Genomic DNA, 24179 nt, shown 5'->3' with positions numbered 1-24179 from the left:
AAAAAAACATTTTACACCCAAATTTTTAAAAAAATAAGGAGTAAATGCTCCCACTTCAAAATCTTATTGGGAGCACTGATTGACACCTATGTAGCATCTTACACTCTACTCAGGTATGACCTCCTCCTCCCCCCTCTCTCCTTTAGATCTTCCTGCAATCTCCTCTTCTCCGCTGATACCCCCTCGCTAGTCTTGTTCATTCCTGAAGCCTCTGGGTCTTCCTCCTCCAAGTCACCCGTCTTCACTAAATATGAAAATCCTGCTCCTACAGCCCATGCCACACTGGGGTAGCTAGAACTCTTCCCCCCTCTTGGGTGGCACTCTGCTTAAGGGTCTGCAGTCCTGGCACCCATGTGTTGAAGGGCTGGGGTTGGTTGGGGGTTTCAATGTCTTGCGGGTTAGAGTGCGACTGGTCTAAGACTTGTTGGAATACAGAAGTGTCTGCTGATCCAAGGAAGGCCATCGGTGACAAGCTTGTCCATGGCCTCTGAGTAATGAAGGGTTGGAGAGTTACTGAGGCCTTGACCCTTAGTCTCACTTAAGATGGATTTTCAGAACATTCTGCGAGGACGCCCTGAACTAGTGAATAGGAGTAGACATTGAGGTCTATCCAAACCCAGTCAAGGTAGAGTAGCAGAATGGTAAGACTTAGACTCATGAGGGTCTGGAGTGGTGTAGGGCTACGATAACACACACATACATACATTCTCACACCCACGTACCACTGTCTCTCGCCAACTGATACCTCTGCATGCACGTGCTCTACAATCCTCCTTCACGCTCTGCTGCACTGACCTGCTGCCTCTTGGTCTCTTGGTCTGCCTCCTCCTTTTCCCTCACCGCCCCGTTTCCAGTTACCCCTTTTATGGGCCTCAACTACTCCAATTGGACCCGCAGCCTTTCTGGTTCCCCAGGCCAAGCACTTCCTTGTTTTCCTCAGGGTGGTATCACAAAGGTACAATGCCTTAAAATACCTCTGATACCCTGTCCTTTCCTTGAGTGCGGTTCTTTTCAATGTTATTATGAGCTCGGTCTTTAGGCGGGTGCCTGCTCGAGTACAGCTATGGCGGCACGCAACAAACACAATTGGTCCGGAGGTCTTTGTTCGCCTGTCCCGGTGCTTTGTGTTCAGGGCCATGATGTCCCCCCCCCAGATTCCTCTCTGCTGGGTTACCTGTTCCCTCCTCTGAGAATGGAGGAGAGGTGAGCAATGGTAAGGACATTGAGAGCACATTCAGCAGAGTGTTTACGCTGGAATTCTGATTGGAGGGGACCACGAAGTATGTGAAGCTTGGCGTAAATGACAATATGGTTAAAACTCGTACATGGTCTTGTGGTGGTGAGGCAGAAGCTTGACAGTACGAAGTAGCCTTCACGTAAAAAGACGGATACCTATTTTAATCCATGCACACCAATACTACTCCATTCAAACAGATTTTATTTCAGGGTTTGAGCACTGTTTAATATAATGCAAGTCCAGTTTCTTGCTTATTTCAGTTCAATCTGTTTCCATATCTAAGTACGATGTTCCATTTCCGGTTTGAGGGTTGTAGTGCCAACCAGTGGAGCCAGAACGTTTCGTTTTGTTTTCTCTTCCTCAATGTATTATTCTTTCCTGACGTGGTCTTGTCTTCTCCTTTTAGTGAAGCCCAGGAGACTGAAACTGCATCCACCTGGAGTCAGGAAAAGAATAAATACAGGTAGGTGAACACCAGAAACAGGGCCCTTCTTGCTTGTGCTCTGATAGCCCACTTAGGCGTGAAAAGACAAGGAGGGGGAAACAAAGGGAGGACAAACAACGATCTTACTAGGCCTTGTGTCATTCAGATCGTGCACGTGCAGGGACGAGGGAAGGGGAGAAGTGCCAGGGGGGAGCGGAAAGGGGGAAGTACAGTTAACTCACAAGTGCAGCCAGCAGGTGGCTCATAAGTGCAGAGAGCAGGGACTGTAGGGTAGCAGATACAGACCTGTAGGTGTTGTGGAGGCCAGATGGTATGTCCTGCTCCTGGGGCACCAGAGCAGGACATCTGGTTGCCGGGATCACCCGGATTACAAGGCATGCTGCGATCACACAGAGTGTACCATAGAGGGCACCCTTTGGTTACCGGATCACCGCAACGACAGTAATGCTGGGGGCACCCAGCAAGCAACGTGGGACAGGGGACACCCTGTCCGCCCATGTTCACATGGGCATCATCATGGCATGGGGGCACCCAGGCCCAATAGGTGAAACGGCCGGTGTTGCCCAGCAGGGGCACCTGCACCATCTGGCTGAGTTGCCCAGCAGGGGCTCTGCTAATCCAGCTTCTCATGAGAGATGGCTTTACCCAGCAGGGGCGCCGTCTCTGGTGTGGCCTGACAAGGCTGGCATGCCATCTGCCTGTTACGCAGCGCGCCGCGCTGCGATGGGTGACACAACAGGCAGGAGTCTGTTACCTTTCAAGACTGGCGAGCGGGACGCCGCTCATTCTTTTTATTTAACACTGTCACGTGGTTATCGCCACAACCTCTTGGGAGGGGAGCGGTGACCCACTACACCAGAGGCAGTGCAAGGGCAACTGGACATGCAGGAACCTGGGCATGAGTTCTGAGGGTAACCAGGTGACCAGTGCGCCGAGCATTCAGGTAAATCTGCAGGAGAGAGGAAGAGAGAAAGCGGAAAAGAAAATGAAGGTCTTGAGTTGCTTCCGGAACCACAGGTGGTTCTGCTCTATTTTGAGAGAGGTAGGGAGGCTGTTCCATAAGGAGGCCACAGCCGAGGAGGGAGATCTGCCACCAACTCTCTGCTTGGAGAAATGTCTGACCCTCAGATTTGAGGGAGATGGAAGAGAAAGTTGGAGGTAGAGTGGTCCAGGTCCCAGAAAGACTTGTGGACGATGCAGAGGGTCCTGATATTGATCCTTGCAGCCGCGGGGAGCAGTGAAGAGATTTCAGAGCTGGAGAGATGTGATCCCTGGGCTTGGGCCCAAGGACAAGTCTTGCAGGGAGTAGAGGCAGTCAGATTTAGAAAGAGGCTGTTACAGTAGTCCAGCCTAGAGAGGACCGGAGCTCTGGAGACAGTGCTCTTCTAGGGGAAAATGAGAAAAGGAAGAATACCTCTGAGGAGGCGCAGCTGATAGTTTGACTTGTTAGAGACGTCAGAGATGTGAGGAGAGAAGAAGAGGCTGGAGTCGAAGATGACACCAAGGTTCTCAGCCTCATATGAAGGAGCAGGAAAAGAGCCCAGAATGGGCAGACAGAAAGGGAGAGGAAAGGAAGGAGCGGGTGTCCCAATGAGGGGGATCTCTGTCTTACTGACATTAAGGCAGAGATCATTGGTGGCACATCGTTCCTGAATTGCGGGCCAGACAGTCTGGTATGAGAAGAAGAGGTGGCTGAGGGGAGCCTGAAAGATAGCTGAGTGTCATCCGCATGACATTGAACATTGGAGCAGAAAGTAGTGATGCAGTGGGCGAGAGGTGCCAGGTAGCGGATGAAAAGCCAGGGAGAGAGGTTAGGCACCTGGGGAATACCACAAGTAGAGAGAGAGAGATAGAAAAGAGGAAAGACCCCAGTTGGACTTGAGAGGGTTGGTTGGTGAGAAAGGAGATCACCCAGCCCAGGGCCTGATCAGTGATACCAAGGTTGTCACAGAGGCGATTGAGCAGGATAGCATGGTTGACCATGTCAAAAGCAGAGGATAGATCGTGAAGAATGAGGACAGAAGGGAGATTAGAGTCAAGATTGGAGAGCAAATCTTCACTGGTGTTTAGGAGAGCATTTTACGTGCTTCTGGTCCGTGCTCTGGCAGCATTGAAGCCAGACTGGTGGTCATGGAGACGACCAACAGATTCAGTATGTAGATTAAACTGGGAGATGGACAGCTTTTCCAAGAGTTTGCCCAGGAAAGGAGTGATGGTGATCGGGCTATAGTTAGCTGGAGAGGAAGGATCAGCCAAGGGCTTCTTTAGAAGGGGGTGCACAAGGGAGTGCTTAAAGGGGGAGGGGAATGTGCCTGCGGCAAAGGAGTGATTGAAGAAATCGGTCAAGGCTGCAACAAGGGTGTCAATGTGGTCCTTGATGGTTCTAGATGAGCAGGGGAGAACCTGCTTTGACGAAACTTTCATATATCTGACTTGTCTAGAAACATCATCAGGGCTGAACAGGGAATAGGAGGAGAAAGGAGGAGAGAAGGCCTAAAATGGGCCAGGAGTGGTAGAGAAGGAGGAAGAGGAGCTCGAGGGAGAGAGGGTAGACAGAATGTCCTGAGCTTTGTTGGTGAAATGAGAGGGAACAGGAGCAGTAGAGACTGCAGCAGGATTGGCCAGCTCCTTGCATATTTTGAAAAGTGTGGCTGAGTTGTTAGATGCCACAGAGATGCGAGCTTGGATGTAGGCTCTCTTTTTAAAGAGAGCTGAGCGTCTGTACTGCCTTTGAATCAGACGACAGGCCAGTTCGTCAGGGGATGCGTCTAATGCTCCCCACTTACATTCACGGGCGGCGAGGTCGGCATGGTACCAAGAGTTGCACTTGGATTTCGGCTTCATGAAGATCCTCATGACAGGGACAAGGACATTCAGGGTGTTAGAGATAGAGAGATGAAGGTTAGAGAGAGCTGTGTCAGGGTGTGAGTCAGCCAAAGATGCAGGAGGAGGAGAGAAAGTAGTGGTGAAAGCCTCAACTGACACACGCTTCATCGGTCGGATGACCGAGAAGGTAGGTGGCATTGTGGTATTACCCAAATTGGTCATTTCAAATTGACCATATGGTACAACTGGTCAAATTCGGCCAGTACCATTTGGTCATATTGAAACAATCAATTTGGGTAATCACTACCAAACATGGGGGAGCTGGCGTTGTGGGGGTGTACCCCACTCCCCATGTTTGGTAGTGATTGCCTTTGGGGGTGACGGGGGTGTGCCCTGCTTCTGGAGGTCTAGAGGTGGGGACCAAAGAAAACAACCGGACCCTGTGGTAGTGGAACCGACCCGCGTAGGAGGGACGGATCTGACAGCGCAGGGTAAGAACATGCACCTAAACATGGCTGCATCTAAATTGGCTCCGCTGCCGAATTGACCACAGTCAATCCGGCCGCAAACAATTGTGCCACAGCCAAAACGTATACATCCGGCAGTGCTGGAGTCTGCTTGACCTGAGGTGTAGAGAGAAACAGAGGTGGGAGGAAAGAAGGAAGCGATCACTCCAGGAGAGAGGAGTGGTGAGAGGGTTAGAGAAGGGGAGGTCTGAGGAGATCAGAACATTAGGGTGATAGAAGCAAGGATCCACTCCAGGAAAATCAAGGCTACTTCCCCACCGGGATGGTTAGTTCTGGGTTCAGAGAGTATCTTGTAGCCATCAGGAAGGAGAGTGTCAAAGCTTGTGACAGAGCTGGTCGTGAACCAAGTCTCAGTGAGACCTGGAAAATCCAAATCAAACTCTTCCAGGAGACGGCAGATGTCAGAGGAATGCTTGACAGCTGAACAAGAGTTGAGAGTAGCGATTTGGAGCAGGTTGCCACAATTGAAGGACTTCCGGGGAGAGGGGTACAGGCCAGACGTACGCCCTGCAGAAGTGTTGGAGGTACCTGATGATGGGCAGAGGAGTAAGGAAGAGAAGGCAGCGTAGTCAGAGATGGCGAAGAGAGTGCAAGATTGACGGAGGGGAGAAGCAACAGGGTGGCCAGAGAAGCAGCATGGGATGCCGAGGAGATGGCAGAGGAAGGAGGTGGCAGAGGAGCCTGGGAGGGGTAAGATGGGATAGCAGGAGAGGAATGGAAGTTGATAGGGCGTGGGAAGCATCTATCAAAAAGGAAGAGATTGGCCTGAGGCCCCTGGACCAGGATGGTGCCACTTAAATAGACATTAGTGATGGTCTTAGAGAAATGGAAGGGGGCCAGGAGGGCCTCCCAACGGGTACCACAATTAATGGTTGAAGAGCAAAAAGGAGAGAGAACAGAGACCATATGGGGGTCCATAGGCCTGGAGCGGGAACCATGGCCCAGTTAAGGGAGTATAGGATGAAGATGGCCCAGTTAAGGAAGTATAGGATGGCGATGGCCCAGTTAAAGGAGTATAAGATGAAGATGGCCCAGTTATGGTAGTATAAGATGAAGATGGCCCAGTTAAGGAAGTATAGGATGAAGATGGCCCAGTTAAAGGAGTATAGGTTGAAGATGGCCCAGTTAAAGGAGTATAAGATGAAGATGGCCCAGTTATGGTAGTATAAGATGAAGATGGCCCATTTAAGGAAGTATAGGATGAAGATGGCCCAGTTAAGGGCGTATAGGATGAAGATTGACCAGTTAAGGTAGTATCGGATGAAGATGGCCCAGTTAAAGGAGTATAAGATGAAGATGGCCCAGTTAAGGTAGTATAGGATGAAGATGGCCCATTTAAGGAAGTATAGGATGAAGATGGCCCAGTTAAAGGAGTATAAGATGAAGATGGCCCAGTTAAAGGAGTATAAGATGAAGATGGCCCAGTTAAGGTAGTATAGGATGAAGATGGCCCATTTAAGGAAGTATAGGATGAAGATGGCCCAGTTAAAGGAGTATAAGATGAAGATGGCCCAGTTAAAGGAGTATAAGATGAAGATGGCCCAGTTAAGGGAGTATAGGATGAAGATGGCCCAGTTAAGGAAGTATAGGATGAAGATGGCCCAGTTAAAGGAGTATAAGATGAAGATGGCCCAGTTAAGGAAGTATAGGATGAAGATGGCCCAGTTAAGGTAGTATAGGATGAAGATGGCCCAGTTAAAGGAGTATAAGATGAAGATGGCCCAGTTATGGTAGTATAAGATGAAGATGGCCCAGTTAAGGGAGCATAAGATGAAGATGGCCCAGTTAAGGGAGTATAAGATGAAGTTGGCCTAGTTAAAAGAGTATAAGATGAAGATGGCCCAGTTAAAAGAGTATAAGATGAAGATGGCCCAGTTAAAAGAGTATAAGATGAAGATGGCCCAGTTAAGGGAGTAAAGATGAAAATGGACGAGTTAAGGAAGTATAGGATGACGATGGCCCAGTTATGGTAGTATAAGATGAAGTTGGCCCAGTTAAAAGAGTATAAGATGAAGATGGCCCAGTTAAAAGAGTATAAGATGAAGATGGCCCAGTTAAGGGAGTATAAGATGAAGATAGACCAGTTAAGGAAGTATAGGATGACGATGGCCCAGCTATGGTAGTATAAGATGAAGATGGCCCAGTTAAGGGAGCATAAGATGAAGATGGACCAGTTAAGGAAATATAGGATGACGATGGCCCAGTTATGGTAGTATAAAATGAAGATGGCCCAGTTAAGGGAGCATAAGATGAAGATGGCCCAGTTAAGGGAGTATAAGATGAAGTTGGCCCAGTTAAAAGAGTATAAGATGAAGATGTCCCAGTTAAAAGAGTATAAGATGAAGATGGCCTAGTTAAGGGAGTATAAGATGAAGATGGCCCATTTAAGGAAGTATAGGATGAAGATGGCCAAGTTAAGGGAGTATAAGATGAGGAGGGCCCAATTAAAGGAGTATAAGATAAAGGTGCTCAGTTTAGGAAGCATATAATGACGATGGCCCAGTGAAGGGAGTATAAGACAAAGATGGCCCAGTTAAGGAAGTATAGGATGAAGATGGCCCAGTTAAGGGAGTATAAGATGAAGATGGCCCAGTTATGGTAGTATAAGATGAAGATGGCCCAGTTAAGGAAGTATGGGATGAAGATGGCCAAGTTAAAGGAGTATAAGGTGAAGATGGCCCAGTTAAAGGAGTATAAGATGAAGATGGCCCAGTTAAGGTAGTATAGGATGAAGATGGCCCAGTTAAGGAAGTATAGGATGAAGATGGCCCAGTTAAAGGAGTATAAGACGAAGATGGCCCAGTTAAAGGAGTATAAGATGAAGATGGCCCAGTTAAGGGAGTATAGGATGAAGATGGCCCAGTTAAGGAAGTATAGGATGAAGATGGCCCAGTTAAAGGAGCATAAGATGAAGATGGCCCAGTTAAGGAAGTATAGGATGAAGATGGCCCAGTTAAGGTAGTATAGGATGAAGATGGCCCAGTTATGGTAGTATAAGATGAAGATGGCCCAGTTAAGGGAGTATAAGATGAAATTGGCCCAGTTAAAAGAGTATAAGATGAAGATGGCCCAGTTAAGGAAGTATGGGATGAAGATGGCCAAGTTAAAGGAGTATAAGGTGAAGACGGCCCAGTTAAAGGAGTATAAGATGAAGATGGCCCAGTTAAGGTAGTATAGGATGAAGATGGCCCAGTTAAGGAAGTATAGGATGAAGATGGCCCAGTTAAAGGAGTATAAGACGAAGATGGCCCAGTTAAAGGAGTATAAGATGAAGATGGCCCAGTTAAGGGAGTATAGGATGAAGATGGCCCAGTTAAGGAAGTATAGGATGAAGATGGCCCAGTTAAAGGAGCATAAGATGAAGATGGCCCAGTTAAGGAAGTATAGGATGAAGATGGCCCAGTTAAGGTAGTATAGGATGAAGATGGCCCAGTTAAAGGAGTATAAGATGAAGATGGCCCAGTTATGGTAGTATAAGATGAAGATGGCCCAGTTAAGGGAGCATAAGATGAAGATGGCCCAGTTAAGGGAGTATAAGATGAAATTGGCCCAGTTAAAAGAGTATAAGATGAAGATGGCCCAGTTATGGTAGTATAAGATGAAGATGGCCCAGTTAAGGGAGCATAAGATGAAGATGGCCCAGTTAAGGGAGTATAAGATGAAGTTGGCCCAGTTAAAAGAGTATAAGATGAAGTTGGCCCAGTTAAAAGAGTATAAGATGAAGATGGCCCAGTTAAGGGAGTATAAGATGAAGATTGACCAGTTAAGGAAGTATAAAATGAAGAGGACCCAATTAAAGGAGTATAAGATAAAGGTGCTCAGTTTAGGAAGCATAGAATGACGATGGCCCAGTGAAGGGAGTATAAGACAAAGATGGCCCAGTTAAGGAAGTATAGGATGAAGATGGCCCAGTTAAGGGAGTATAAGATGAAGTTGGCCCAGTTAAGGAAGTATAGGATGAAGATGGCCCTATTAAAGAGTATAGGATGAAGATGGCCCAGTTAAGGAAGTATAGGATGAAGATGGCCCAGTTAAAGGAGTATAAGATGAAGATGGCCCAGTTAAGGGAGTATAGGATGAAGATGGCCCAGTTAAGGAAGTATAGGATGAAGATGGCCCAGTTAAAGGAGCATAAGATGAAGATGGCCCAGTTAAGGAAGTATAGGATGAAGATGGCCCAGCTAAGGTAGTATAGGATGAAGATGGCCCAGTTAAAGGAGTATAAGATGAAGATGGCCCAGTTATGGTAGTATAAGATGAAGATGGCCCAGTTAAGGGAGCATAAGATGAAGATGGCCCAGTTAAGGGAGTATAAGATGAAATTGGCCCAGTTAAGAGTATAAGATGAAGATGGCCCAGTTATGGTAGTATAAGATGAAGATGGCCCAGTTAAGGGAGCATAAGATGAAGATGGCCCAGTTAAGGGAGTATAAGATGAAGTTGGCCCAGTTAAAAGAGTATAAGATGAAGTTGGCCCAGTTAAAAGAGTATAAGATGAAGATGGCCCAGTTAAGGGAGTATAAGATGAAGATTGACCAGTTAAGGAAGTATAAAATGAAGAGGACCCAATTAAAGGAGTATAAGATAAAGGTGCTCAGTTTAGGAAGCATAGAATGACGATGGCCCAGTGAAGGGAGTATAAGACAAAGATGGCCCAGTTAAGGAAGTATAGGATGAAGATGGCCCAGTTAAGGGAGTATAAGATGAAGTTGGCCCAGTTAAGGAAGTATAGGATGAAGATGGCCCTATTAAAGAGTATAGGATGAAGATGGCCCAGTAAGGGAGTATAAGATGAAAATGGCCCAGTTATGGTAGTATAGGATGAAGATGGCCCAGTTAAGGGAGCATGAAGTTTACCCTATTAAATGAGTATAGGATGAAGATGGCCCAGTTAAGGGAGTATAAAATGAAGATGGCCCTATTAAATGAGTATAGGATGAAGATGGCCCAATTAAGGGAGTATAAGATGAAGATGGCCCAGTTAAGGTAGTATAGGATGAAGTTGGCCCAGTTAAGGGAGTATAAGATGAAGATGGCCCAGTTAAGGGAGTTTAAGATGAAGATGGCCCAGTTAAGGTAGTATAGGATGAAGTTGGCCCAATTAAGGGAGTATAAGATGAAGATGGCCCAGTAATGGGAGTATAAGATGAAGATGGCCCAGTTAAGGGAGAAGAAGATGAAGATGGCCCAGTTAAGGGAGCATGAAGTTGGCCCTATTAAATGAGTATAGGATGAAGATGGCCCAGTTAAGGGAGTATAACATGAAGATGGCCCTATTAAAAGAGTATAGGATGAAGATGGCCCAATTAAGGGAGTATAACATGAAGATGGCCCTATTAAATGAGTATAGGATGAAGATGGCCCAATTAAGGGAGTATAAGATGAAGATGGCCCAGTTAAGGTAGTATTGGATGAAGATGGCCCAGTTAAGGGAGTATTTGATGAAGATGGCCCAGTTAAGGGAGTATAAGATGAAGATGGCCCAGTTAAGGGAGTATAAGATGAAGATGTCCCAGTTAAGGTAGTATAGGATGAAGTTGGCCCAGTTAAGGGAGTATAAGATGAAGATGGCCCAGTAATGGGAGTATAAGATGAAGATGGCCCAGTTAAGGGACTAGAAGATGAAGATGGCCCAGTTAAGGGAGTATAAGATGAAGATGGCCCAGTTAAGGGAGTAGAAGATGAAGATGGCCCAGTTAAGGGAGTATAAGATGAAGATGGCCCTGTTAAATCAGTATAGGAGGAAAATGGCCCAGTTAAGGAAGTATAAGATCACAATAACCCAGTGTAGTAGTATAAGATGATTAGCTCCCCTGAATCAATGCACATCTTGCTTCTATGCGCTGCACATGTGTTCTCTTATGCTGTCCTTCTACACTAATGCTTTTGCAGGTGTGTCGTAGGCAACTTGTCATCGAGGTAGCCATTAAGGCAGACTAGTTGTTGACCATAGTCCTTTGCAGGTCTACAAACCTCAACAAACCAACCACACCTGCAGTCCTGTTTTCAACCCCCCTTCTCCCCAGGCCCTATCCAGCCTCCCAGGACATCTCCTCAGGGCAGTACTGGAGTGTATTTACTGCAGCTGCTCTATATTCCTGCAGAGCAGCGCCTCAGTAGACCCCGCTATGTCCCGTTTATCTGACGTTTGCATCATTTTGCCAGTGAAGGATGTAGTGCCGTGTTCAAGCATGTTTAAAGCACAGTTTAGAGTGTGGTTATTTTGGATTGTGCAAAGTTTACTTTCTGTTTAGATGCAATGTGCTTCCTTTGAAAATGCTGCATGTCACATGTTTAGCTTTAAACCTGCAGTTTGCTCAATGTACATAATCGGTTAAATTTATAAAATAAAAGTATGTCAAAGTACCTAAGTGTTAAAATGTGTGTCAAGATGATTGCACACAACAAGTAAGTTAAAGTTGGTTCATATATGGTCCGTTTGTGGCCTAAACTGCATTTTTGGCCAAATGGCAGTTTTCGTCGTTTTGCAGGAAAGGGAGATGCTTTTTCTCTAAAGTCCTGGGGCAAGGCAAGCTGTGCTGGACAGAGCAACCTCGGCTCTGACTGTGGACATATCCTGATGCTGGCCCTCCTGGTTTGGTATGGTCCTGTGTCCAGGGACAGAGTAACCTCAGCTCTGACTAGGGACATATCCTGATGCTGTCCCTCCTGGTGGGGTATGGCCCTGTGTCCAGGGACAGAGCAACCTCAGCTCTGATTGGGGACAGATCCTGATGCTGGCCCTCCTTGTGGGGTATGGTCATGTGTCCAGGGACAGAGCAACCTCAGCTCTGACAAGGGAAACACCCTGATGCTGGCCCTCCTGGTGTGGTATGGTCCTGTGTCCAGGGACAGAGCAAGCTCAGCTCTGACTAGGGAACTATCCTGATGCTGGCCCTCCTGGTGTGGTATGGTCCTGTGTCCAGGGACAGAGCAAGCTCAGCTCTGACTAGGGAACTATTCTGATACTGGCCCTCCTGGTGTGGTATGGTCCTGTGTCCAGGGACAGAGCAAGCTCAGCTCTGACTAGGGAACTCTCCTGGTACTGGCCCTCCTGGTGGGATATGGTCCTGTGTCCAGGGACAGAGCAACCTCAGCTCTGACAAGGGAAACACACTGATGCAGGCCCTCCTGATGGGGTGTATGGTCCTGTGTCCAGGGACAGAGCAACCTCAGCTCTGATTAGGGACATATCCTGATGCTGGCCCTCCTGGTGGGGTATGGTCCGGTGTCCAGGGACAGAGCACCCTCAGCTATGACAAGGGAAACACCCTGATGCTGGCCCTCCTGGTGGGGTATGGTCCTGTGTGTTAGGGAGAATTCTCTGTTTAGGCTGAATTTCCTAACCTGAGTCCCCCAGCAGCTTTGATGAATTTTTTGGGGTTTATTTTTTTCTCCTGCCAAGAGTGAGACTCTTTTACCCTCACTCTTGGGCATGATTTGAGTGTGTTTCTTTGAATCTAGATGTGTTTAATGGGCTATGGGGTCTTTTACCCCATAGGGCTTCATGTGTTTTTGTGATGTGTGTTACACAGCACCCTCAGTGCAGTAACACAGGGGTGGCATAGTGACCCCCCAGTATAGACTCCATACCCTGGGACTGACTACTGTCTCCCAGGGCATGTAAAGTCACCATTGACTTTACTAGTCTTAAATTCTGAACAGAACCAGTACAAACCATTCTATTGTGGACGTACTGGCTGGGGCAATTCAATTGCCCCGGGGTCTGTTAGTCGAGGGGGCACGTCTCCGTCCCCCCTGATCGAGTTTTGGCTGGTGGCAGTGGATACTACTTTTTATATTCAACCGCGAATATTTCTCTATGGGATTTTCCCATTGTTCGAGGCTACTATCTTTATTTATTTAATTACGATAGTCTCGAACATACCGCCGGTTTATTTAATTAATATTAATTCTCCGGTTGGTATTTTTTGCCAAAACTCGGTTCTAAAATGGCGTTTGTGTTCTCTTCTGTGACTCCAACCCAAGTCGAGCCCTTTGTTCCACCTTTTGGCGGGCTTCTCCACAGAAGCCCTCCAAAGTGGTGCCACTCTGTCTGGGGTACTTAGGGGGGGTGGAGGGGGATTTAGGCACCCTGGACTGAGTTGCCTAGGCAACTTAAGTCGCACTCCGTCCTGATTGGCCCAAGTGGTGAGCCGGCCGGCTCACCACTTAGCATGTTTGAGTGACAGCTAGGCTGAGTGAATGGGGGTTTTCTGCATAAAAGCAGGGCTTTGAGGACTGGAACTTCAGAAGTCGCCACAGGACCTGAGAATCCGACGAGGGAGAAGCTGAGCTGACCTGCCACGATGACACCACCGATGGAGCCCTGCTGGACCGTCTCACCACTTTTCCCAACGACAGAGGAGATCTCCCGCCGGAGAGTCTTCTTCCTTTGCTGGTGGGGATAACCAGTTTCACTGTCTTTTCGCCTTCCCGACGTATCTCGTGGCCGCCTTGCCTGTGCCAAGCACCCCGGCAACCGGGATACCACGTTTTACCACGACCGCGAATTAAAGGGTACTACCTTTAACCGCAAAACTCCGCGGCTGGTTTCTTCCCTGGCAGTGCAACGACCTTCATCTTTCCTCCAAGTCGAGATCTTATCTTCCCCTGGACGACGACGTGACTTGCACCCACTGCCAGGAACAACTGCCACCGCTGGAGGATCATTCCCACTTAAGGTACCGTGTCCCGCCTGGCTTCCCTTGCCACCGACTGTACGGGGTAGATTTAGCCCCCGTCTTTCGAACCTGGGTTAGCCTGGGACACCCTGGCTAAACTTTTCTGAGCCTCTCTAAACTCTTTCTGAACTCTCTGCAAGACTTTCTAAGCCTAGTGTAACTGTGTGATCTTGGGCGCATTTGTGCTCTGCTCTCTCTAAGAGTGGGCCCAACCTTTGGACTTTGGCTCACCAGTGACTTTTGCTCTTCCGCCTTGCGAACAGTATTCCTAAATCTTAGAGTGGTGTACCTTTCCATATTCTGTCTTTTTCCCTCCCTTTTTCACAAACTTATTGGAGTGCCATCTAGTTAAGCGCTCACCTCTGTATGAAAATAAGTGGTGTTTTACTAAGACTCATCTGATAAGGAATAAGGGGTGTATATATTATAATAGTAACAGTGTTTAGAGTGTTTAACAATAAGAGTGCTGGAGTGTTTCAAACAGTGTGTTTTTAAATAAATAATTAGATACTTTGATACCAAAGCTCGGGTCAGTGTTTGCTTGTATTATTGTGTCTGAGTGCCTATTGTGTATACTTTGCATACTGCCTAACTCTTCTTGAGGGAAGTCTGACTGCTCAGCCACAGCTACCAGGTAAATCTGGGTGGTACAGACTAGGGCTGTAACGGTATTACGGTATACCGTTAAAGATACCGTGAACCAATTAATTGAACAATAATAACCGTCACATTGTTTATACCGGTATACCGTTCATACCGTTAAGTGTGCTTTTCAATCTGATTTGGAAAGGCTGCAGTAAGCAAGTGCTGCGCAATCTTGGTCTTGCACTGTTGGATGTGCCGTCTGCCAAGTCGTTTCAGTTTGAGCAGTTTTTAATGCCATTCCATAAACCACACGTGCCTGACACAAAAACAATATGTTAGCAATAGGAAGAATAAATACAGTGCCAAGAAGGAAAAGGGTTTGCTTTTTTTTAATTTACATTTATTTTTAAAGCACTCACACAGCCCGCAGGCATCGAGACGCTGTTAAAGAAATTGTTTTTGTTTATTTAGTTGCGTAATTGTTTTTGTCTTAGTTGCGTATTTATAGCGTGCTTAAACACCCAGAGGATTCTAAGCGCGGACCCGGGGATCGAACCTGTGTTGCTTTGTGTCGTATTGCTTCCAAGGCGCACACGTTGCTGGTGAGCTATCCTTCCGGGACTTTGGGTTGGTGGCTTTGGGGTTTATATATCTATAATGGATAATGTTTTCTAAACATATGACAATGGGGGCTTTCGCTGGTTCTATCATTGAATTTACATATAATAAGTCACCCTGCGAAATTTACTCATCTCTGTGGGTATTCCCTGCTGCCATGCCAAAGGGTAACATGTCCGTGATTACTGAACACCTTTTGGCCCGGAAGTAAACTAAAGGCTGTAACAAAAAGAGAGAGTGTGTGTGCGTGTGTGTGTGTATGCGCACAAGCGTATACTACCATCAGCCTTCACTGATCTGTGGCATGCAGATTATCAAGATGGCAACATGTTCATCTTCACCAGTAGCCAGTGGGGGAGCTAAAAGCCAAAATGACCACTTAAGAAAAGCTATTCAGTTTGCTCTGCCAGTCGCAGCAGGCCCCCCCCCCCGCCTCCTCCTCTCCACACGTGTGTTTGTGTTTGGTGGAAGCAAGGGGTGGCATTTCAGTGGAAAGTATGTTGAAAAGCCCAATTCTGGACCTGGGTGCCTGGTTTTGTTTGTAATGATAAATCTGACAATTTTTGACCTTTTAGAGAATATTTAAGATTAGTTAACTCCACCTGCTATACCGCGATAACCATGATATACCGTCATTTGGCAAGAAGGTTATTGTTCCGTCATAAAACTAATACCGTGACACCCCTAGTACAGACTGCTACCAAGTGGGTTTACTGCTAACACCTGTAGTCCTAAATCTTTTGTAGTGTTCCCTAAGGGAACTGCACAGGTTTCTGCCTAACACTGGTGTACAGCGGTGGGATTTGTATTGAGTATACATTTTAGAGTGCTTTAGGATACCTTAGTACAACTAACCACAAAGTTTAACACTGAAAAAGTAATCTTTCTAACATGTCAAAAAATGGAAAATTATAGTCAAGAGTCCCTTGCTACAAAAACTGCTGATTGTTTAAGAGTTCTCTGTAAGCATAAGAATCCCCTGACTAAAGGCAAGAAAATGGAATTAATAGAAAGGTTGCTAGCTAACCAAAGTCTGGATGATGGTTCAGAGGAACCTACCATGCCAGAAAATGTAGATAACAGTATAGAGATTGATGTTGATCAAAATGTTGATAATCTTGAGGAAGAGTCAGAAGAGGAGGGTGAGGCTGCTGTGACTGTCCCCCCTAGGCCTCTGTCTGCTCTACCAGCTGTACCTACTGGGCCTTTGCCAAGTCCCACACTTAGTCCTCAATATCTTGAATTAGAGAAAATGAAACTTGAACTAGAGTTCAAGAGACTGAATACTCAGGCTGAACAGAGACACCAGGAACTGAATCAAGAACTAAGGCTAAGGGAAATGGAGCTCAAGCATGAGCTAGAAATGAAGAAATTATCTGTTGAAAATGCTTCTCTCTCTGGCTCCTCTAGAAGTTCCAGTCCTAAAAGACCCTGGATGCCTAAAGAATTGGTTGGTATGTATGAGCCTAAGTTGGATGTGTTGGATTGGTTGTCTCTGTTTGAATATAATCATGGGCTCCAGAACATCACAGGAAATGACTTACTCACCTGGGTGTTCTCTGGGCTTCCCCCTGTTGCAACTGATGTGGTAATGGAGTTGGGGGAGGAGGATAGGAAAGAGTATGAATGTGTGAAACTAGCTCTGATAGCTAGATTTGGGAAGACCCCTTCCCAGTATCTTAATAGGTTTAGGACCCTCAAAAAGCATGATGGTACCCCTTGGGCTACCTGGGTGAGTGAAGGGTTGAAAAACTTAGAGGGATGGATTAAGGGTTACAAAGTGAACACTTATGAAGGTATGAAGAATCTTTTTATGTTGGAGTCAATTTATGATGCCTGCTCTCCTGAGCTCAGACAGCACTTGGCTGATTCAAAGGAATTAGATTCCCGAAAACTAGCTAAGGCTGCTGACTTGTGGGTCGCCAACAGGGCCACTCACAAGGATTCTGGGGTAACTCAGAAAAAGGATGAGGGGAAACAGCCTAAAAAGGACTCCAAAGAGAATTCTAATACTGCAAATTCCAAAGAGGGCCCCAAACAAAACCATAAGGGTAAGCCACAAGGGAAACCACAGCAGAATAGTGTCTCCTCTGGTGCCAAACCAGAGGGAGGTCAGAACAAGCCCCCATTCCAGAAAGCATTTGGAAAATGCTTTGTTTGTGGCTCTACTGACCATGTGAAAGGAGATCCCAGATGCAAGGGTAAACCTTCAGGGATCCAACTTGCCTCCTTAGCCTTCGCTCCAGAAGAGGAAGTCCCAATGGCAAGTGGAAACTTTCTCCTACTGGCTGATGAACCCATTGGGGTCTCAGCCAGTGTTTCTTTAGTCTATCTGGGGTTGTGGGAACAAAAGAACTTAGTTGTGTATAATTCTATCACAGATAATACTAAAGAGTATTATAAAGACAGTGTCCAGGTGAATGGTCAGGAGACTCCTGCCATTAGAGGCACTGGGGCCAGCATAACTGTGATGGATGAATTATTTTTCAAGGCAGAGGATGTTGCTAAGGCACCCAAATGCCTCACCAAGTTAGCTGGAGGGCCTGTGCAGATGTGTCCCCAGTTACCAGTTCTCATCCAGTGTAATGATATGGCTGTAAAGATACCTGTCAGTATACAATGTGAAGTACCAGGTAGGGTTCTGTTGGGTAATGACCTGAAAGCTCTTGGAGTTGTGTCGCATACCCCCAGACCACCTAGTAAAAGGTTACAGGAGCTCACAAAACCTGCAAGAGAGAAAACCCTGCGAGGGTTATCTCAGGAGATGATGACAGAGATCACTCCTTTACCACTGGAGCAACTCACTGCAGTAACTTACCAGATCAGGAGCAAAGGGGCAACCCAAGACTCCTAGGAAAAAGTCAGCAGCAAGCACTCCAGTGCTTCCATCAGTTACACCGGTAACTCCACCTCCAGCTGAGGCTGAGAGGGAGGTACAACGCTGTGTGGTTGAACTAGACTCTGAAGAAGAGCTAGTGGGAGGCCAAGAACTTATTGGAGATCTAGACCCTGAGGACCATCCTGAGCTGCAGTCTTTACTGGCAGAAGGTGGGCCCAGCAGGGCAGCTTTCCGTAAGGGGCAAAGAGAATGTCCAACTCTGGAGGGTCTCCGCCACCAGGCAGCTGCTCAGGCTGATGGGCAAGAGCCTGGGAAGTATAGGTTGCACTGGGAAGATGGCCTCTTCTACAGTGAACCAAATGAGTCTGAACCTGGAGACTACAAACGCCTTGTAGTACCTCAAGAAAACAGACAACAGTTCTTGCACTTAGCCCACGAGATTCCTTTGACTGGTCACTTGAGTTTCAAGAAGACCAAGGAAAGGCTCTTACTCTACTTCTATTGGCCAAAAATGGGGGCAGAAGTAGATAAGTTTTGCAAGAGCTGCCATACCTGCCAAACCTCTGGTAAGGTTGGCTCCAAGAATGTGGCACCTTTACTGCCTCTCCCAGTTGTGGGAGTACCATTTGAGAGGGTAGGGATTGCCATTGTTGGTCCCCTTGATCCCCCAACCTCCTCAGGCAACAGGTTTATCCTTGTTGTAGTAGACCATGCTACTAGGTACCCTGAGGCAATTCCTATGAGGACTGTTACAGCTCCGGCTGTGGCTAAGGCCCTCCTTGGTATTTTTACCAGGGTTATGATATGATATGATATATGATATGATATGATATGATATGATATGATAAGGCATTTGTAACGCGCCTATACACAAGTGTTTCAAGGCGCGACGAGGCAGGGGGGGAACAAGGGGAGACAGACAACGATCTTACTAGGCCAGGTGTCAATCAGATCGCGCAAGTGCAACGGTAGAGGGGAAGGGAAAAGTGCATGGGGGAAAGGGAGAGGGGAAAGTGCAGTACAGGGTTATTAGCATACAGCATACAGGATAAATAAGGGCCAGCTGGTGGCAAGTGCGAGGTAAGTGCAGACAAGTGCTGGGAAGGGGGGCTGTATGGATACAGACACAGTCCCGTAGTGCAGGGGTTGCCGTGGAGGCAGGGGAGAGTGGCTGGGCCGAGAACGGTGAATGGCCCAGTTGCAGATTCAGTGCAGTTTCAGTAGTATTAGCAGGGGAGAGGGGGAGAGAAAGCGGAGGTAAAGAGGAAGGTTTTGAGGTGCTTCCGGAACCGGAGGTGGTTCTCCTCAAGTTTCAGGGAGGTAGGAAGGCTGTTCCAGAGGGAGGCCCCTGCAGTGGAAAGAGATCTGCCCCCAACTCGTTGTTTGGAGAAGCGGCTGACCCTGAGGGAGTTGGAGGCGGATGAGCGAAGAGATCGAGAAGGAAGATATTTATGAAGAGAGAGTTGAAGGTATTTTGGCCCAAGGCCCCAGACGGCCTTGTGGACAATGCAGAGGGTTTTGAACTTGATCCTCGCAGTCTCTGGGAGCCAGTGTAGTGATTTCAGTCCTGGAGAGATACGGTCCCTGGGCTTGAGGCCAAGGACAAGTCTTGCAGTCCTGTTCTGGATGAGTTGCAAAGGGCGGAGAGTAGAGGCGGGCAGATTAAGATAGAGGCTGTTACAGTAGTCCAGCTTAGAGAGAACCAGGGCTCTAGAGACAGTGAGCTTCTGGGGGAAGGGGAGGAAAGGAAGGATACCTCTGAGGAGGTGTAGCTGGTAGTGTGACTTCTTAGATACGTCGGATATGTGAGGAGAGAAGGAGAGTGTGGAGTCGAAGATGACCCCAAGGTTTTTTGCCTTGCAGGTAGGAGCAGGAAGAGGGCCCAGAGAGGCCGGCCAGAGAGCAGCAGGGAAGGAGGGAGTGGGAGTGCCGATGAGTAGAATCTCAGTCTTACTGGCATTAAGGTAGAGGTCGTTGGTGGCACACCATTCCTGGATAGCAGAAAGACAGTCAGAGATGAGGGAAGGAGAAGAGGAGGCTGAGGGTAGCCTGAAAATGAGTTGGGTATCATCCGCATAGCACTGAAAGTAGGGGCAGAGAGCGGCGACGTGGTGGGCGAGAAGTGCCAGATACTGGTTGAACAGCCAGGGAGAGAGGTTAGATCCCTGGGGGACACCACAGGTAGAGAAGAAGATGTCAGAGAGGAAAGACCCCAGTTGGACCTGGGAGGGTCGATTTGAGAGGAAAGAGGTCAGCCACGTCAGAGCCTGACCAATGATACCGAGGTTATCACGGAGACGGTTGAGCAGGATGGTATGGTTGACTGTATCAAAGGCAGAAGAGAGATCAAGCAAAATGAGAACACATGGAATGTTAGAGTCAAGGTTCGAGAGCAGGTCCTCACGGATGTTCAGGAGAGCAGTTTCCGTGCTTCTGGCAGCTCTGAAGCCAGATTGATGGTCATGAAGACTACCAACACATTCAGCATGGAGATTAAGCTGGGAGATGGCCAGTTTCTCCAGGAGCTTGCCCAGGAAGGGAGTGATAGAGATTGGGCGATAGTTAGCTGGGAAGGAAGGGTCGGAAGAGGGTTTCTTAAGAAGGGGGTGCACAAGGGAGTGCTTGAGAGGGGATGGGAAGACTCCAGAGGCGAAGGAGTGATTGCAGAAGTCAGCAAGGGCAGGAGCCAAGGAGTCAATGTGGTCCTTGTTAGTTTTGGAGGAACAGGGGTGGACCTGTTTTGACGAGACTTTCATAGATCGGACTTGTCTTGAAACCTCGTCAGCAGAAAAAAGGGGAAAGGAAGAGAAGGAGAGAGGAGGGGTGGCTGCAGAAGAGCCAGAGGAAGGGCAGGGAATAGAGGGGGGGAGGTTATAGGAGGAGAGTGAGGACAGGATGTCCTGAGTTTTTGAAATGAAGTGAGAGGCCAGTGCCGTGCAGAGGGCCTGGGAGGGGACAGGAGAGGTAGAGACTGCAGCAGGGTTGGCCAGCTCCTTGCAGATTTTAAAGAGTTCGGCCGAATTATTAGATGCCGCAGAGATGCGGGCTTGGATAAGGGCTCTCTTCTTGGTGAGAACGGAGAGCCGGTATTGCCTTTGGAGCAGGCGACAGGCCAGTTTGTCAGAGGATGAACATGAAGCACGCTATTTCCTCTCTGCCACCCTGCACTTGCGTTTAAGGGTGACGAGATCTGAGTCATACCAGGAGTTACATTTGACTTTGGGCTTCAGGCGGATTCTCATGACAGGGGCAAGGATATCAAGAGTATCAGATATAGCAGAGTGGAGAGTGGAGAGGGCTGTGTCAGGGTGGGAGTCAGCCGAAGGGGGAGAAGGGGGCAAGAAGGTGGCAGCGAAAGACTCAACTGACACGCGCTTCATGGGTCGGATGACCGAGAAGGAAGGTGGCAGTGATGGGGGTGGCTTTGCCTGTGGGGTAGGGAGGGTGAGGTGGGAGGAGAGGAGAAAGTGATCACTCCAGGAGAGAGGAGTGGAGAGAGGGACAGAGAGAGGAAGGTCAGAGGAGATCAGGGCATCAAGAGTGTGCCCTGCAGAATCAGTCGGCCCAGACGGGAGAATAGAGAATGAGAGAGAGTCGCAGAGATTGCGAAAGAGTCCAGAGGGGGGACAGGAGGCATCCAGGTGGATGTTGAAGTCTCCAAGAAAGAGGAGTTGAGTGGTTGAGGACAGGAGTGAGGAGGAGAGGTCCGCCCACTCGGAGAGGAAGGAGGAAATTTGACCAGGTGGCCGATAGATAGTAGCTACGGTAAGGGAATGGCTAGGAGAGAGAGAGAGTCGGCAGACAAGACATTCAAAAGAGGAGTAGGTCTGCATAGGAGTAACAGTGGCAGGAATCCACTCGGGGAAGATAAGGGCCACACCTCCCCCCGCACGGTTGGGCCTGGGCACAGAGAGGATCTTGTAACCGTCGGGTAGGAGTGTGTCAAACTGGTGACAGAGCTGGCCGTGAACCATGCCTCAGTGAAACCGAGTACGTCAAGGTCAAGTTCCTCAAGAAGGCGGCAGATATCAGAGGAATGTTTGACGGCAGAGCGAGAGTTAAGAGTGGCAATGTGGAGAACTTTGCCATCTTTGAAGGACTTCCGGGGAGGGGTACAGATCAGAGGTACGCCCTGCGGAGGTGAAGAAGGAGCACGAGAGGGGGTGGGGAGGGAGGGAAGAGGCAGGTTAGTCGAGGACAGAGGAGGGGGCACAGCAGTAGAGGAAAGGAAGTTGATGAGGCGTGGGAATCGTCTATCGAAGAGGTGAAGGTTGGCCTGAGGGCCTTGGACCAAGACGGTCCCATTAGCATAGACATTAATGATGGCTTAGAGGAGTGGAAGGAAGCCAAGAGGACATCCCAATGGGTGCCACCATTAATGGGAGAAGAGGAGAAAGGAGAGAGCACAGAGACCATATGAAGGGTCCATAGGTCAGGAGAAGGCACGAAAAAGAGGATGTCAGTGAGAGTTTCCTTGGAGGAGGCACTAGTGTAGGTGTCAGCGATAGGGAGGCCTGGGTTGGAGACCAGGATGTCCTTTTTAAACGTTTTCCTACCAGATTTAGTGAGGAGAGCAGGATAGTTAATGGAGAAGCAGTTAGAAAAGATTGGTGAGATAGAGAGCACCATAGAATAGGAGGGAGTGGGTGGGGGAAGACAGGACAAGCGCAAGCGGACAGGAAGAGAGCGGCAGGCGTTAGTTTACCACAAATTCAGAACATAGTAAGCGTATCAGGTACACAGTGGAGAGGCCACCTAAGTTTGAAAATCCTGCAGAGGGAGAAAAACCCTAGTTTACCACAAATTCGGAACACGGTGAACACAATAAGGGGTATCAGGTACACAGTGGAGAGGCCACCTAAGTTTGAAAATCCTGCAGAGGGAGAAAAACCCTAGTTTACCACAAATTCGGAACACGGTGAACACAGTAAGGGGTATCAGGTACACAGTGGAGAGGCCACCTAAGTTTGAAAATCCTGCAGAGGGAGAAAAACCCTAGTTTACCACAAATTCAGAACACAAAGAAGTGTAGCCACACTGCGAGGAAGTGAACAGGTAGGGGTGGGGTGGGCCGAGGGAGCAGGAGGAGCTCACAAGATGAAGCGGTGGAATGGCCCTGGCGTCCCCTGCGGACACCTGCAGACACACCGGGAGCCGCAAAGGAGGGAGCAGCCCTTTGCCTAAGGGGGCCCTTAGCCGCTGGGGCTGCCGGGCAGGGGCTGCCCTGGTAGCACCAATAAGAGGAGGAGGAGACACGGGCCGGCAGCCAATCAGGGGGGAGCTGGGAGGATTGGAGGCGGGAGGGAGGGAGGGGACCAAGGAGAAACACGGAAGGGGAGAGAGGGGGGCTGGGGAGAACACACGAGGGGAAAAACAAGGACAGCAGCCCAAGAATGGGCAGAAAAACAATACACGGCCCACGGAGGGCTCAAATACCTTTGTCTGAGGGCCTGCAGTCACCGGCTCTGCCTGATGGAAGTGGTTGGGTTTCCTAAGGAAGTAATATCCGACAGGGGGTCAAACTTTATGTCCCACTACATGAAAGCCATGTGGAAAACCTGTGGAGTTACTTACAAGTTCTCAACCGCATACCACCCCCAGACCAATGGGTTGGTAGAAAGGTTTAACAGAACCATGAAGAGCATGATAGGTGCTTTAGAGGAACCTCTAAAAAGAAAGTGGGACCTTCTACTGCCATGCCTTCTCTTTGCTTATAGAGAAGTCCCTCAGGAGGGAGTAGGTTATTCTCCCTTTGAACTTCTCTATGGCCATCCAGTCAGAGGTCCATTGGCCCTGATTAAGGAGGGATTGGGAGGTGCTCCTCCCCTCAAGCCATTCAGAGTGACTGACTGTGATAGGTCTCCGTAGGAGAATGTCACACATGATGGCAGAAGCTAGTGATAACCTGAAAGCTGGACAAGCTTTGGTCAAGCATTGGCATGATCAAAAGGCTAACATGGTTGAGTTCACTCAAGACCAGCTAGTTCTCGTTATGCTCCCAACAAGGCAGAGGGCCTTGCAATACAAATGGATGGGACCCTTCAAAGTTGTGGGAAAACTTGGGGAGGTCAACTATCTGGTGGATCTGGCCAGCCCCAGGGAAGCTCCTAGAGTCTTCCACACCAACCGCCTGAAAGCGTACGTCTCCAGACCTGAAGTAGGAGCCTTGCTTCTAGCTTCAGCAGCAAAGGAAGAAGAGAGTGAGTCTCTCCCTGATCTCCTCAGAGGTGTACCTATAGATGAAAAAATTGAAGGAGTCAATCTCTCTTCAGATCTGACACCTGAGCAACAAGAGGAGTGCAAATCTATGTTAAATCAGTTTGCCTGCCTGTTCTCACTCTCACCAGGCTTGACCCCTTGGGGACAGCACGAGATACTCACTGATGACTGTCTGCCAGTCAAAAGCAGAGGATACCGA

General features: G+C 48.3%; 1 protein-coding gene across 1 annotated transcript in view; it reads left to right on the top strand.

Annotated features, from left to right (window-relative positions):
- LOC138516928 (uncharacterized) overlaps positions 1-24179 on the top strand; it is a 382418-nt gene that overhangs the window by 223126 nt on the left and 135113 nt on the right. Inside the window, exon 10 of the mRNA XM_069632392.1 lies at positions 1644-1700. Coding sequence (XP_069488493.1) covers positions 1644-1700 — 57 coding nt within the window. The remainder of the gene's footprint in view (positions 1-1643; positions 1701-24179) is intronic.

This window comes from Ambystoma mexicanum, chromosome 6q (assembly GCF_040938575.1).
Source record: "Ambystoma mexicanum isolate Mex_15411 chromosome 6q, UKY_AmexF1_1, whole genome shotgun sequence".
Classification (NCBI taxonomy): Eukaryota; Metazoa; Chordata; class Amphibia; order Caudata; family Ambystomatidae; genus Ambystoma; species Ambystoma mexicanum.
The sequence above is the reverse complement of the archived record's forward strand: the minus strand, read 5'-3'. Positions and strand labels throughout refer to the sequence as shown.